Genomic DNA, 15,905 nt, shown 5'->3' on the forward strand with positions numbered 1-15,905 from the left:
ATAACATGGCTATAATTCTTTTGTTATAAATTGTTTTAACATGTTTAGTATAATCTCTTTTTGTTTTTATTCCACTGATAAAAAAAATGTGTCAAATATTGATAGATTACAGTTTGACTTTCGGAAAGCACTTTTCGTGTTAAAAGTGCTAACACAGCGGTATAGACATGTTATTGAGGATGTGTATTTGTAGATGTAGAATGTAGAAAAGCATTTGACAATATCCATAGTAAACTAATAGATACTCTACGAAAGACAGGTATTGACGACAAGTATATTTGGATTGTGGCAAACCTATACTGAAGCCAAATAGCAAGAGTACAAATAGGCAATAAACTTAAAGACTACTCTGAGGAATTATTTAAAAAATGTCTAGAAAATACAACAGAGGGCTTAAAAATAAATATACGGTGAGTTAAGGAACAACTTCAGATCTGCCGTTGATACGGTGATCCTTGTTAGTAGAATAAATAAATTACAACAGTCAACATAAAGGGTTAATGCAGTTAGTGAGGACTCTGACTGTATCTGACAAATGAGAATTGGTCACCGAGATTAAGATGAGAATGAAAGAGCATCATTTAACATGGTGAAAAAGCTTGCCATAAGGAAGGACTTGTTCCTCTCTCTAAAACTACGACTAGTTGAATACTACATTTTCCTGACCCTACTATATGGTGCGAAGGCCTGGATACTGACAGAGACACTCATGAAAAAACTCATAGCGTACCGAACCATTATTAATATATCCTGAACCGAACAGTCCTTGAAATGTTTTCATTTCAAAAATAGTCGTAGGATAGCATCTGAGCAGCAGGTACAGAATCATCAGAATCTGACAATCTTGGAACATAGCTGGATCGTTTATGGAATCTGTGGAACTGATTTCCTCATCTGACGAGTCGGAGTTGTCTTCTGAAAACGTTAATTTACTTACAGCCTTATCTAACGTACACGTGTTGTTTGCAGATTGTTTTAAACAGACACAGTTTTTAGATAGACACCTAAATATAAAGACAAAAACACAGATTTATAAAACATTAGTGCGAAGTATTATGACATATGCGGCTGAAAATTGGATCATAAACAAGAAAAACAGCAGTAAGATAGTAGCAACAGAAATGGAATGCCTGCGAAGATGCTGCAGAGTAACAAGAATGGATAGGAGAAGTAATGACGAAATAAAGCAAAGAACATCAATAGAAACAGACATACTAACATATATAGAACAAAAAAAAACTAAAGTGGTATCGCCATGTAAGAAGAACTAGCGACAGAAGATGGATAAAGAGAATAACCGAATGGAGCCCCATAGGAAGGAGGAAAAGAAGACAACCCCGAAAATCCTGGAGGAACGAAGTAGACGACGCCATGAGTAAGAAAGGCCTAAACGATGGAGAATGGGACAACAGAGAGAGATGGAAACGGTTGAGTGAGGGAAGGCGATGAATACTGTAGAATTCCTGAATATATATACACTTACATCCATTATTTTTGTATTTTATTACTTTAAATATCGAAAATAACGACAATAACTTAGAAAAAGTACTTCAATTGTGTGTAACTAATTCATAATAAACTAAACCGAAAGGCTAACACTGCCGCTAACAAACAGTCTAGGTGACATGACCGTAAACCTCCAGTCCCATAGGCTGAAAGGATGAGTGAGTTCTATAAGTTAACACGGCAGAGAATGTTAGTTTTGGGATAACAACGCGATTTTTATTGATTAATTTGTACAAGAGACTGTTCTCTCAAACTTTGAAAAATTGTGTGTTTCAATGTGGAGAATACGAAACAAGCAAAAATACATTTTTGACAAAAAGTGGGGAATGTGACTTTTGTACCTATACCCTCCATATAAGATAAATATGTGCACAAATAATCACAAATTTTATATGGTAGTGCAAAGCCCAAATCAGAATTACATATAAACAAAATAATAAACACAACTTTAGTTTATTTTTAATGATACTTATATACCGTGTTCTTGGATGATTTGCCCTTTTTCTAACTTTTTAATTACCTATATAGATTTTATTTAAATATAACAGAATATCTTTATTATCTGTATCAAACGTATAAATAATAAGATTAATCGCCGGATTTAAATCCAAAATAGCTCTGTCACATATGGTTTATATTTATCTCCTCTAATATCTACTTATAGAGTATTTATAACAACAAATGTCTTAGCACGTGCTCCGTAATATATAAGTGTAAGTAACATCAGATGTCGGTTTGAAAAACAAATGGAGGAATTAACTTTCTAAAAAAGATACAAGAGTATGTAGCACAGTTAAAAATATGGAACATTTCGCGATATTGCACGCTCTATTTTTGCGTTTATATTGACAGGAAGTTGCTTAAATATTTGCCATTAGCTTTGAAAATAAAGTTGGATACAAATTAGAAAGAGGAAAAATATATTGAATTATAGTTTCATTCTTCAGTAGCGTTGGAAGAGTATATTAGAAAAATAATGCTAGTTAAGAGATTTGAATACAATTTTTGCGTTTTCTGATTATTTCTTTTTTTGAAGGCTTTTTCTTATGTTTTTTCAAACGTACGTAAGATTTATTATATTATTCAATGTCCTCTAGGATTAAATTCTCAGTCATTTCTCATTTAGCTTTTTTGTTTTTGCTCTTTTTCTATATAGTCCAGTCGTCAGAAATTTGACCTCCAAAAATCATACAAACAAGCTGGATTTTGCTGAAAATGTCAATTTTGGGACCACAAAAAAAGATGCAAATAAGTTTGGGAATCCTACCCGCGGATTTCCTTCTAAAAACTCCCTCGTGCAGGAGAAAACGGAAAATATTGATTTATCAAGAATCTCTCTTCTTTCTCAGCTTTTCCCTTTTCAGGGGTCGCTGTAACTTACTCTTTGTCGCCACTTATTTCTGTCCATCGGGTTTTCTTCACCTAAACCTTTCCCTTTCTCTCAAGTCCTCCGCCAGACAATCCTTCCATCTTCTCTTCGGTTTTCCTCTACCTCTCCTTCCATCAACTTCTAATAGCTCTATCCTTCGTCGTCCCAGATAGTTTTCATCTCTACGTCTGACATGACCAAACCATTGCAGTTTTTGTTCTTGAATCTTTCTTGAGACTGTAGTCTTTTTAGACTATTTCCCTAATCAAGTCGTTTCTAATCATGTCTCCTCTAGTCTTACTCAACATTCACATTCAATTTCAGCTACCACCATCTTCTTTTCCTGAATCTTTTTTACAGGCCACACTTCACCGCCGTACACCAACGAAGGTATCACCACACTCTTATATATCTTTTCTTTTATCATCATCATTCTGGCTTTACAACCCTGCGTGGGTCCTAGCCTCCTCAGGAATTTCTCTCCAGTCGTCCCTATACATCGCTTTTCTCCTCCAAGCACGTATTCCCATATTTCTTCTATCTTCATCGATGTTATTAAGAAACCTTGTTTTGGATCTTCCTCTTCTTCTCTGATCAATTTGTCTATACAGGAGCGTTTTTCTAGCTGGGTCATTTTGTTCCATCCGTATTACATGCCCTATCCACCTCAGACGTCCGGTCTTAATATGTTTAACGATATCAGGTTTCTGGTATATTCTATAAAGTTCAAAGTTGTATGGTCTTCTCCACACTCCATTGTCATTGCTGTGATGCCATTATGGTATCATGGCCACCTTCTTTATATAGTTCAGCTGGGAGATTATTTATTCCGGGTAATTTGTTCCTGGCTAGTTTTTTAACTGCATCTTTAACTGGTTCCTCTTCCCTCTCGTTTGTCCCCCTTACCTCATCTCTTTCGTCTTCAAGGTTTTCTTCTTCTTCCTCTATATTAAGTGCCTTGTTAAAGTATTCCACCCATCTATTCAATACATCTTTCATTGTTGTTAATAGGTCACCATTGTGACTTCTGCATTATCTTGTGGTTGCCTTGAAATCATTTCTGTTGATGTTAACTTTCTTATAGAATACTCTGAATTCTTTCTCTCTGTTGAGATTAAGTTCCTTATTTAGGTGGTTTCGTTTTTTTCTTTTGTGTATCGTCTTTTCTTCTCTTCTCTTTGTCTTGTAATTCTCTACAGTTGTTCAAGTTTTTCTGGTAAGCATTTTTCTGTAGGCTTCATTTTTTTCTTTTGTTGCATTCTTACATTCATCGTCAAACCAATTATTTTTACAAGCACATATTTCTGTTCCTTTTACATTTTGATTCCTTAGCGTGTTGGTGATGTTTTCTGAGTACCGTTCTGCAATTGTTGCATCTCTCAGCTTTTGCACATTCCATTTTTTTGTATCAATTTGATTTTCTTTACTTGTGTTTGAAATTTTAGCCCTCAATGTTGAGATTACTAGGCAATGATCTGAGTCTATATTTCTTCTTATTGCGTCGTATCCTTTCGAAGGTTGGCGATCCAAATGGCAATTGTAGCTTTGGGAATTGCTGCACGAAATATTTCTGTAGATGAGCGGTCAAACCATTTCCTCAGGTCTTTCAGCCACAAGTTCTGGCGTCTTCCAACTGATCTTGCGCCCTGCAATTTACCTTGCAATATGATTTGGAGTAATTCGTATCTTTCACCTCTCAACACATGATCCAAGTATTGTATTTTTGTTTCTTTGATTATGCTGAGTAATTCTTTTTGTTTACTCATGCGCCGAAGTACCTCACCATTGGTAACTTTTTGTATCCATGAAATTCTCAGCATCCATCTGTATATATACATTTCAAAGGCATCTATTGTTTTTTCTGTTTTAGAGTCCATTGTACAACTCTCACAGCCATACAGCAAAAGAGAGAAAACCCAACATCTAATCATTCGAATTCTAAGCTCTATATTAAGGTCTGATCTTGTAAAAAATATCATGTTCATGAGTGTTTTTCTCACTTGTTCGATTCTTGACAGGATTAATTTTTTTGGGTTATACTAGCTGTTGATACTTACCCCTGAAATATTTTGTGGAAGTTACCTATTCTATTATTTGTCCCTTGGCGTACAAATGTACGTTTGTTGGTATCTTCGAAAATACTAGAATTTTAGTTTTGGAAACATTTAAATGTGAACCGAACATTTCGCTATGATGAACTACCGCATTTATTATATTTTGTAGTTCTTGTGCGTTGCTTACTACTAGGGCAGTATCATCAGCGTATCTGATGTTGTGTATGCTGGTTCCGTTAATCTTTATTCCACCTTGAACCTTGTAACGAAATATTTTGGCAACCATATAGGGTATTGCTATGGGGGTTGAAATTAGGGGACGGAAACTACTGAGGGTGGAGATAGGGCAAGCAAAATAAACGAAACTGTGCGAACGGCACTCAGGGCTTATTTGGAGAGCTGGGTCGTGGATAAGTGAATGGCAAGGGGGTTTGATTGGGGCAACTACAAAAATGAAACAAAGGGGTACTGACATGAATGTCCTGGAATAAATGGACAAAAAAAAACAACAAGAAAGACCTCTAGCTATTTGAAATAAGGACGCCGCTTCGAAGAATCCTAATCTTGCTGGAAAAAGGAAAACAGGGCTCTTCTTTCCTAAAATAAGAAACACAAAAAAAGGTTGGGAGACTTTTCTAAAATAAAAAGGCAAAATGGTTCAGAGAAATAAATTAAACATTTATTACTGTCTCAACACAAACAGTTACAGATATTAAGTGGTGTAAAAATATATGTGATATAAGTACTTACAAAAATTTATATCAAAAATAACAAAGAAAACTTAAATAATGTCCTATTCGTTTACAAACTCTGTTGCCTCAAAACTTACAAATGTAACTGGGCTATAAACTGTGGCAAATAACAAATTATCTTTTTAAATAATGAAAGCAATTATTATTATAAAAAAATGTCTGTCTTAACTTTAAAATTAAAACACAGAAAAAGTTACCTGATTTCACCAAAAAAAGCACTAAAGTTTCTGAGGGTTGAAACTAGATTGGAAATATCTGAACACAAACAAAAGGAAGTTGGAACACAAACTTTAAAAACTCGGCTTCTTAAAAAAAAACAGGAATATGTACAGCTGGATACAATGGCAACATTTCAAATTTCACTCTAACTGTAACTATAATTGAACTGATTAAATTGCTTCTATTAACTCTACTGCTACTTATTTTCCATAAAAAGGGCAAAAACCGAAAATTTTACAAATTCGTCTTGAAATTTGGACAAACTCTAGAAGCAGCTGTCTATGACAACGCCTCTGCGAGAGTGATCTAATAATCTTTTAAATTCATTCGCTTAACTAAGCATAAACAAAACATATAAACTGGAATATTTATTTGAAACGCAGAATATCCTAAAAGCGGTTTCGATTTAAGAAAATATCAAAGAAATATAAACAACTCGAAAAATGGTTTATTTTATTCGGCGACGCTAAGAGGAATCAAAAAAATTACTTCGTCTTTTAATACGTATGAGGGGATTTCAATATATTTCAATATATATTTCAAAGAATTTCCAAATTCTACAACCTCGTCTAATACTTCTCTAAATATAGATTCCGAATACAGATTAAATAATAGTGGTGATAAGACGCAACCTTGTCGTACTCTTCGTCGGATTCGTATATCTACGGATGTTGTGTGCTCTATTTTAATTGTTGCCGTTTGGTGCCAATATAGTTCTGAGATAATTCGCAAGTCTTGTTCGTCAATTCCTGTTGTTCTCAGAATTTCGACCATCTTTTGATGGTTAACGCAGTCAAATGCTTTTCGATAATCAATAAAACATGTATATACATCTACATTCATGTCTCTGCATCGTTGTGTTAACATATTTAAGGCAAAAAGAGCTTTTCGTGTTCCCAATCCATTCCGAAATCCGAATTGAGTGTCACTGATCTGAAACTCACACTTCTTGAACTAACAAAATACAGACATTAAACGAAAAGAACAAAATGTAAAAATTTGGATGTTCAAGTTAATTTGTAATAATATATAATGTAACATAACTATAAATTAACAACATTTAACGGGTTTGTACCCATATATTTTAGTGGCTCATAGCATGTATACTTCGTTACACTGATGATGGAATTTACATTCCGAAAACGTTCTGTAATGTATTTGTGATATAGCCCGTTTGGGTATTTTATTATATACCTTTTATAAAGGATTTGAAATAAAAAATTTTGTGATACATGGTATACAGCCAGCTACAGGAACTTAGTTTCCTAGTGGATTTTATAATGAATCTCCCATACGAACTAGGAATGGAAACGAAAATTTCAAATTTTTATAAATCGAATGAGATTACATTTGAAAGTGAATATGCATTTAATAGTATCAACAGCAGTATTTCATAACATCATTTTAATTAAAGCCATAATGCCAAGGTGAAATTGAGGGAACATTATTGGGAATTATGTATTAGACAACATTTTGTAGAACTAGATTTAAAATTTCTAAAAAAATAATTTTCTATTAAACCAATTGTTTTGTTTCTGATGTAATTTATAATGTATAAGTTTTGCATTTACTTTCACCTTTGTCAAGATCAAATTTATAGGATATTATGATCCAATGTAATTTCTATGCTATTTAATCTGTCTAGAATTTTTTTATTGAATTCTTCTTGCTTGTTCGTGCATTCTATTAGTATGTGTAGTATATTTGATATCGAACTCGGTTCATTCTTTACCTTGTTTGGGCTCGTTAGAGGCTATTTGGGCATATGTTTGGACTTGGTTAACCTCTCTTGGTTGGTTTTGTAGAATACTCTCCATGCCTGCTGTTTTTTGGTGTGATTGTAGGTTTATGTTTGTTCAGTGAGTTTTGAAGAACCAGAGTAATGATGTAATCTCTATAATTAATGGGTGAGTAGTGTACCAACACCACAGTGTACACATTTAGCTTCTTTATTTTGTGGCTTTTCACAATCTTTGGTATAATATGTTTCCCTATGCATTTTACGCATCTCGGCTCTGTTCTACAATAATTTTTAAATTTGATATACAGAAAATTAGGAATATCAATCATTTTTAAAAATTTTGACAATTATTAAAAAAATATGGCAGCCATAGATCATTGTTATTGTACTTCTTTTTAATTATACAGGGAGTTGAAATTCTTACGATTTTCATAGCAAATTGGTTATTTGTAAATACCCTGTATAACATAACAAAACTTCATGTTGTCGTGATGAGAAAGTGAAGAAGATTTCGAATATAAAATAAAATACAGGGTGTTCCATTAAAAAAACATAAGTTTGGCATGCCACTATGTTGTCGAATACCCTGTAACATTCTAACTAATTTTGTAATGTGAACCTAATTGCCTACAATTTTTGTTAATAATTTTTATTGTTATCCATTTTGCATTACTATACAGAGTATTTAACAAGTTATAACCATTTTTTTTTTTCGAAATCTCTATGAAGTCAACACCATGCATATAAAGAAGTAATGGATAAACAATTATTTATTTTATATAATAAGGTAAACAATATATTGTAGTTTTTAAATTAAGTTTAATTGAAATAATTGACAAAAATTTGTATACAGGGTGAACTACAAAACAAAATTACGATTTTCTCAATTTTTTAAATGGATCACCCTAATTTTATTTTTTAGAAATATTGTATTTATGATACTTTAATTTTTATACAGTATTTCCTATATCTATTCTCATTACTTTCCGAGATATTTTTCGTTTTCTTCAAATTTCAGAAATACATTCAATTTTTTTAAGTAGAAATAAGTACGAGTATTAAGTATTAAGTTATAATAAGGAATATTTTATTCTTATAGCGGATCTACTGAGCTTTATCCCACTAATCAATCATCCTGTATCTTATCACAATAGGATTTTAATTTTGCAAGTAAAAACTTTTGACTGAAGTCAAATGAATACTCTAAGGATAAGTGACACTAAGATAAAAGGTAGCAACAGAAATTCTAAATATAAAAAATAAACGTTATACTATCGGTTTATTTCTTTTTGTTAATACAGTTTAATTTAGAGTTGCATATTGATTTCATAAAATTTTCAAATAATACGTGATAAAAAATGTCTCGGCCAAAAATTCGACTATTCCAATATTACGACTGTATATTTTAAGACAGAAATGAATAACAATGTATAAAAAGATGCAAATTGCGAGTAAGATCTATTTCTAGATAATTTAAACTGAATCGAACAACGGCCAAACAACATTCAACGGGAAATAAATTAGAAAAGTTTATTTATTTCTCCTGGATTCGCCGCCAAATTTTACTTTGATTATTTTAACTTAAAATGTAGAAAATTGTTTTACGCGTAATTTAAAATAACGTTTTAAACATAATATGAAAATTGATATCTACATTATTTCATTGTGATCATTTAGTAATAGAAAAAGAAAACAGAAAATCTTAGTGTACGGATGAGGTAAAATTATTTTGTAGAGAAAAACGAGAAGCATACTTAAAAAAGTAAAAACTGATCTTTTGCTCATAGTAGCATTAGGTATTCTATCACGAAGACAAACCACTAATAATATTCTCTTCATCGCTCTTTAAGCAACCTGTAGTTTACTCACTGTTGTTCTTGTGAATGTTAGGGTTTTTGCGCCGTATGTCATCACTGGCAAAATACACTGATTAAATACTTTTCCTTTCAGACGCATTGGAATCTTAGACCTAAAAATATCCTTCATCTTTCCAAATGCAGCCCAAGCGAGGTTTATTCTTCTTTTCAGCTTGATTGTTTGGTTGTCTCGACTTATTCTGATCTCATTGTCCAAATTCTTGTAGGAATCATCGATTCGATGTCCTTATCTTTAATTGAGGTATTGTTGCTGTGGACTAAATTTGTCATAAATTGTGTTATAATAAAATTATCTGTGCGTGTTCAAAGCTGTTTCCTTGCTGAAGGTATACTTTAATATAAAAGATTACAGTCCCCTCATTAAATCTTTTATGGGCTGTAGCGTGCTCATAGATAAATAAATAAAATTTATTTGGTCAATATACAAAATACATACATCGGAAAAGTCGAGGAATATTTTTATACTTAATATAATAAAATTAATAAAAATAAATTCATGTGATAAAAATTTTCACTTTTTTTCTATTGCGCAACTTAATTGAAATCTTGATTTTTAAAACTACAAAAAAATCTACGAGATGCAGTGGTTAAAATAGCAATTTTATCCGTCTCACAAATGAAATCACGAGTTCAAAATAGCGACAAAATTTCAATTATCTCAACTTTTAGTGGACTCTCCCTCTCCAATGGCGCTACAGCCCAAAATCGGGCCTTGGCCTCCTCCAAACTATGCCTCCAACCTTGTCGGTTCCGCGCCGATCTTCTCCAGGTTCTCACGTCTAACAAATTTTGCGCGTCCGCTGCCACTTCATCCACCCATCTTTTCCGTGGCCTTCCTTTTGGTCTTGCGCACTGCATTTTACTATCTAGGGCTCTTTTTGGCAATCTTTCTGTCTTCATTCTTACTACATGACCAGCCCAGCGAGGTCTCTGAAGTTTAACGAATTCTGAGATCGGTGTCTCTTTGAACAGTTGGTAGAGTTCATGGTTGTACCTGGATCTCCATATTCCGTTTTCGTTAATACGTCGAAATATCTTTCTTAAGACTTTTCTTTCGAAGACTTCCAGTTTTCTTTTTGTCTCTTCTGTCATCACTCATGTCTCGCATGCATAACATACTATTGGTCTGATAATAGTTTTGTAGACGCTGATTTTCGATCTCCAGTGTGTGTTCTTGGAGCGGAACACATGATCGAGTGAAAAATAAGCTTTGTTTTCCTTTACTATTCTTATTTGGATTTCTGGTTCTTCTGTTCCATCCGTTTTTAATGCAACTCCTAAATATGTGAAACTTTCTACCGTTTCAATATCGTCCTCTAATTCAACTGTGCGTCTGTTTCCCCTAGCTCTTGCCTGTGTTAACTTTTTTGTCTTTTGAATATTTATTTCTAGTCCGGTCTCTTTTGCCTTTGTTGAATTAAGATAATTGTGAATACATTTCTGCCGCCTCTTCTGTTCTGCGAGACATGATGCTGATATCATCGGCATAGGCGGCAATCTGTATTGATTTATTTGTTAGATTACCTTTTCTTATATTCAGCTGTCTTATCACATATTCCAAGGTCAGGTTGAATAGTATCGGTGCCAGCCCGTCTCCTTGCTTTAATCCTTGGACTATTGCAAAGTTTTCAGTAAGCTCATTTTGGACTTAGTGAGCTCATTTTGGACTCAGTTGCTATTGACGAATCCATTGTTGTTTTTACCAGTCGGATGTATTTTTGGGGGATATTAAAGCTCTGCAATATTTGATATAACTTGTTCCTATTAATTGAGTCGTAGGCTTGTTTGAAATCTATGAATATGTTGTGGACGTCAATGTCATATTCCCACGATTTGTTTAAAATTTGTTTCACTGTGAATAGTTGGTCAGTTGTAGATCTTCCTTGTCGGAAAACGGTTTGATATTCCCCGACAATATTTTCAGTTAGTTGTTGAAGTCGTTTGTTTTGTATGTAAGTAAAAATTTTGTACGCCGTGCACAGGAGGGTTATGCCGCGATTATTTTCGCATTTCAGTGCATCCCTTTTTTTATAGATTGGGCATATAATCCCAGTTTTCCAATCATTAGGGATCTTTTCATCATTCCAAATCTTGTTCATGAGCATATGCATTTGTCCTATTAGGTGATCGCCACCTAATTTATATAGCTCAGGGGGGACGTTGTCAATACCTGGAGCCTTATTGTTCTTTTGTGCTCGTATTGCCTGTTTTACCTCTTCCGTCGTTGGGGGTTCTATATTTTCGGTGTCTCCCTCATTGTGATGCATGTCCATATGCTCTTCATTTTCTTGTGTCCCTAAAAGAGTTTGGAAATAGGTTTTCCAGACTGATTTTATTTCTTTTGGATCACTGGTTACTTGCCTTCTTGTTTTCTGCATAGATTTGTTCGGGGTTTGTATCCTTCTCTTAAATTGCGTAGATATCTGTACGCCTGTCTTATATTGTTGCGTTGAAGATTTTCTTCCATTTTCTGTATATTGCCGTTTTCGTATTTTCTTTTCTCTGTTCGGCATATTTTATCGGCCCTCCGTCTTGCATCTTGGTAACTTGCTCTTCTTTCTCTGGTTCTTCTTTCCATATATTTCTTGTGTTCTTCATTTCTTTTCTGTATGTCCTTATTACACTCGTCATTGAACTATTCCCTTTTTGTATTTCCCTTTTTCTTGCCTATGATTTTTCTTGCTGCGTCAATAACTTTTCTTTTTTGACCACAAAGAACAATGACCACTGCTTTTTACAAACGTATGTAGGAACAGTGGCCACCACTTTTTTTTTGTCAAAAGCAATGGCCACTGTCCCTGCATAAGTGTATGACCACTGTACCAAAAGCTCATTGTTTAGGAGGCATAACCTAAAATCTACTACTTTGAAGATCATAATTTGCATCACCTGCAAGTTTTAAATACTATACTGTATACCACAAAACATACAGAACATTTAATATGTATATTATTATTGGTTGAAAAGATGTTTAAACTTACCTGCTACTTCTACACAACATACCTCTCAACAGGTTCGTATACAAAATGGTTCTGGAAACGATGGTGCAGGGGTCAAGTGTAGTAAGCGACTCTGTGACTAAAATTGTTAGCGTTTGTACTAAATGGCGCGTCTGTATCTATCAAACAACAACAAAATATTTAAAAGTGGCCACTGTACCTGACTGGCCACTGTTCCATCCACTCCCCTACTTTTTCCTTTTTTTCGTTCGTTAAGGTTACAATGTCAATGTTAGCTATAATATTTTTTTCTCAATTAATCTAAATTTATTTACTTGTAAATATGAATTATAAATAAATATGAGTTTTATAAATAAACTTCAATAAAAAATTAATTTAATAAATCCCGAATCAATTACTTGTTACGTCATTTTCGATCATAACTTCGCAACTAATTGACCAATCTAAATGTTATGTTCTTAAAATATGCGTCTTTTGCTGAACTTTCGACGTAAGTTTAGAAAAAGAACGTTAATCGAAAACTAAAAAAGTTATTATATTTGTTTTTTGACTTAAACTTGTAGTTGTTTCAAAAAATCCATAGGCTCTCCTATTTAACTGATTTCAATGGTTCGACTTTTATTTGAAAGCTTAAATGCTCTTTTATATGCAATCTAACTTTTAAGTATTTAAAACTTTTAATATTGGATCTGCATAAGTTTGAAAATATAAAAAATACACATAGCTAAATTATCATTCCTTATACAATTTTAAAGCGATTAAAGCAAAAAACTAGGATTATATACGATTTACCTAACCCAAAACTGATACATTAATTTTGTTAAACAGTTAGTTTTTATTTCAATGTGTTTTTTCGATGTAAGTTTATGGAAAATAAGTCCTAGGATTTTGTGGTATTCTACTTCTTCAAAACTGAACCCCATTCAGCATGAAATTTGGTGAATGATTGTTAGTAGTTCTTTTTGAAACCTTAATTCCAATATATTTATTGTGTACATACAAAAATACAGTATTAAATAGATGACTGAACTATTATATTTATGAAAGGAAAAAAGGAGTTAAAAGGGCTCTTCAGAGACGGCTATTCACAGTCGCTCTAAACGTGGAAATAAATATTTTCTGTCTTAGGAAGCAACTCTAACATGGCTTCGTATAGACGCAAATAGCGACATCTGATATTAAAATCCGTAAACTAATTTTCGAAACCAAATTCAGATTTTTTGCTTTAATCTGTGCCTTCTAAGAATTGCAAGGCAAAACAGACGTTGATAAAGATGTAATTAGAGACATGAGCAATCTAAAAATTGCATTCCACAACATATCTCCTTAACTAAGCAAAAATCCTTAGCGAATTGGTTTCTAGTACTCGTACAGAGTATATCGGAATAAAAGGAAAAAAGACAGTTAATATTTGATTTCACGTACAGTGCGTCTGTGTATCCGCTTATACGTATTTCGCCCTAAAAGGGCTTTTTAGAGACGGCTATTCACACTCGCTCTGAACGTGAAAATAAATCTTTTCTGTCTTGGGAAGTAACTCTAACATGGCTTCCGGCTTCGTATAGACGCAAATAGCGACATCTGATATTAAAATCCGTAAACTAATTTTCGAAACCAATATATTTATATTTATGAAATTTTATTTGATTAGTTTTTTTTTATTCTAGGAGTTCCATCGCATATGTACGGCACCTACAGACAATTTACAACAGCGACTCGAAACTTATCTCCGGACATGGAGCTTTATAGAAGACCAGAATCACCTGGTAGCTTACCTTTTCCCATTGGTAAGTTTTCTGGGCTTCCTTTTGAACTTGAAAATTACAACTGAGACGTAATTCTATATACTTTTACAATTAATAGTACTAATATGTGATGTAAATGATATTTTTGTATATAGTTGTTTCTATTACTAATAAAAATTTTTAATCAAATTGTATGTGAATTTAGAATTTAACAAAACCTAACGTGGATACGGTTTAAACAAAATAATATTGTAAAATATCGACAAATTAGTCTTATAGTATTATAAGGATGTAAAGAACAAGAATTTTTAAGGTAAATAAAAAAAAATTAATATTTATTTTTTAAGTTTCTGAGATTGTAGCATTTTATGGTAATTTTTTTCTTCTCCAAGTTTCTCTTTCTTGGTCGTTGGCAGATCATCCCATATACTACTGAATATTGGTCCCTTTATAGAATTAAACTTGTTATTAATTCTAATCCCATGTTTATATCATATAACCACACTGTCGCAATCATCATCTATCCATAAAAATGAGTAGGAGAGGAAGAGCCAACAACACTTGTTGAGAGACGCTCAAGCAAAACATATCTGTTAAGGGTATTGATATGGGTATTGAATCTTGGCAGACGTACATCCTGGCTAGCCAACCTTAGGAAATGGACTGGTCTAATGTCAACTGATCTATTTCGAGCTGCTGTAAATAGAATAAGACGGGTCAATGTGGTCTTCAACATCATAGAAAATAGGCACCTTTAGAAGAACATGCAGGGTGTTCTAAAATAATTGTATAGTAGTAGAAGTACTACCTCCATCTTTAAACAATATGAACTCTAATTTAAAAATGTGTAGAATACAACTCACTTCTAAACTTGTACTTGTACAGGCCTTGAAGATCCCTGACTTCCTAAAACTTTTTTCCGGACCCCTGCTTTTTCTCTCCCGCTTATTTCTGATAAGTGTGTTAGTCACATTTTTTCCATTTTTTTTAAGCCCTTCTCTCTATTCGGATTGCCGAATATAGGCCTTATATTGCCGAATATAGGATTGCCGAATAGTAATTAATTCTTGAATAAAATTTTTATTTCGTTCATTTGTTTATTATTATTTTTTTAATAATATCTCTACGCTGCTTATGGAGTATATGGGTGTTTTTATATCATATTAAAGCTAATTTGTTTCTTAATATGACGATATAAGGTTGCCTAAGAAAAAGTGTTCACAAATTAAGGTTGCCAGCTGTTAAAAAGGCGAGGTATTGCAAATGCTATTGATTTAAAATGTCAGTTATGTGAGTTTTTAAAGCATGCGTCGATAGATATACATATATGTCCAAAAGTTTGTAATATTGGAATATTTTATCTTTTTATTGATTTTTATATATAAATTCTTCTGAATAGTTAAACATCATTTTGTTTTAATTCTCAACAATACTAAATAAATGTCAAAACCAGATAAATGATATGCAAAAAAATATCTAATCTCTTGGAGTGAAAAACTTACAATCTACAAAACTTACATTTAAAAATAAATTATAGAGAATAATAATAAATAATAACTAATAAATTATATAGAAAAAAGTAATTTTTAATAAAACTAATAATTGGTATTTCCTCCATTGGCCTGTATGCATTCCTGTAAGAGATTTGGCATGCTGCCGATTAACTGGTCGAGCTGGGCCTG

At 32.9% G+C, this 15,905-nt stretch overlaps 1 protein-coding gene across 1 annotated transcript in view; it reads left to right on the forward strand.

Annotated features, from left to right (window-relative positions):
- Positions 1 to 15,905, forward strand: part of LOC140451278 (uncharacterized) — an 862,244-nt gene that overhangs the window by 608,149 nt on the left and 238,190 nt on the right. The window contains 1 exon segment of the mRNA XM_072545021.1: positions 14,146 to 14,244. Coding sequence (XP_072401122.1) covers positions 14,146 to 14,244 — 99 coding nt within the window.

Source organism: Diabrotica undecimpunctata, chromosome 9 (assembly GCF_040954645.1).
Source record: "Diabrotica undecimpunctata isolate CICGRU chromosome 9, icDiaUnde3, whole genome shotgun sequence".
In the NCBI taxonomy this organism is placed as follows: Eukaryota; Metazoa; Arthropoda; class Insecta; order Coleoptera; family Chrysomelidae; genus Diabrotica; species Diabrotica undecimpunctata.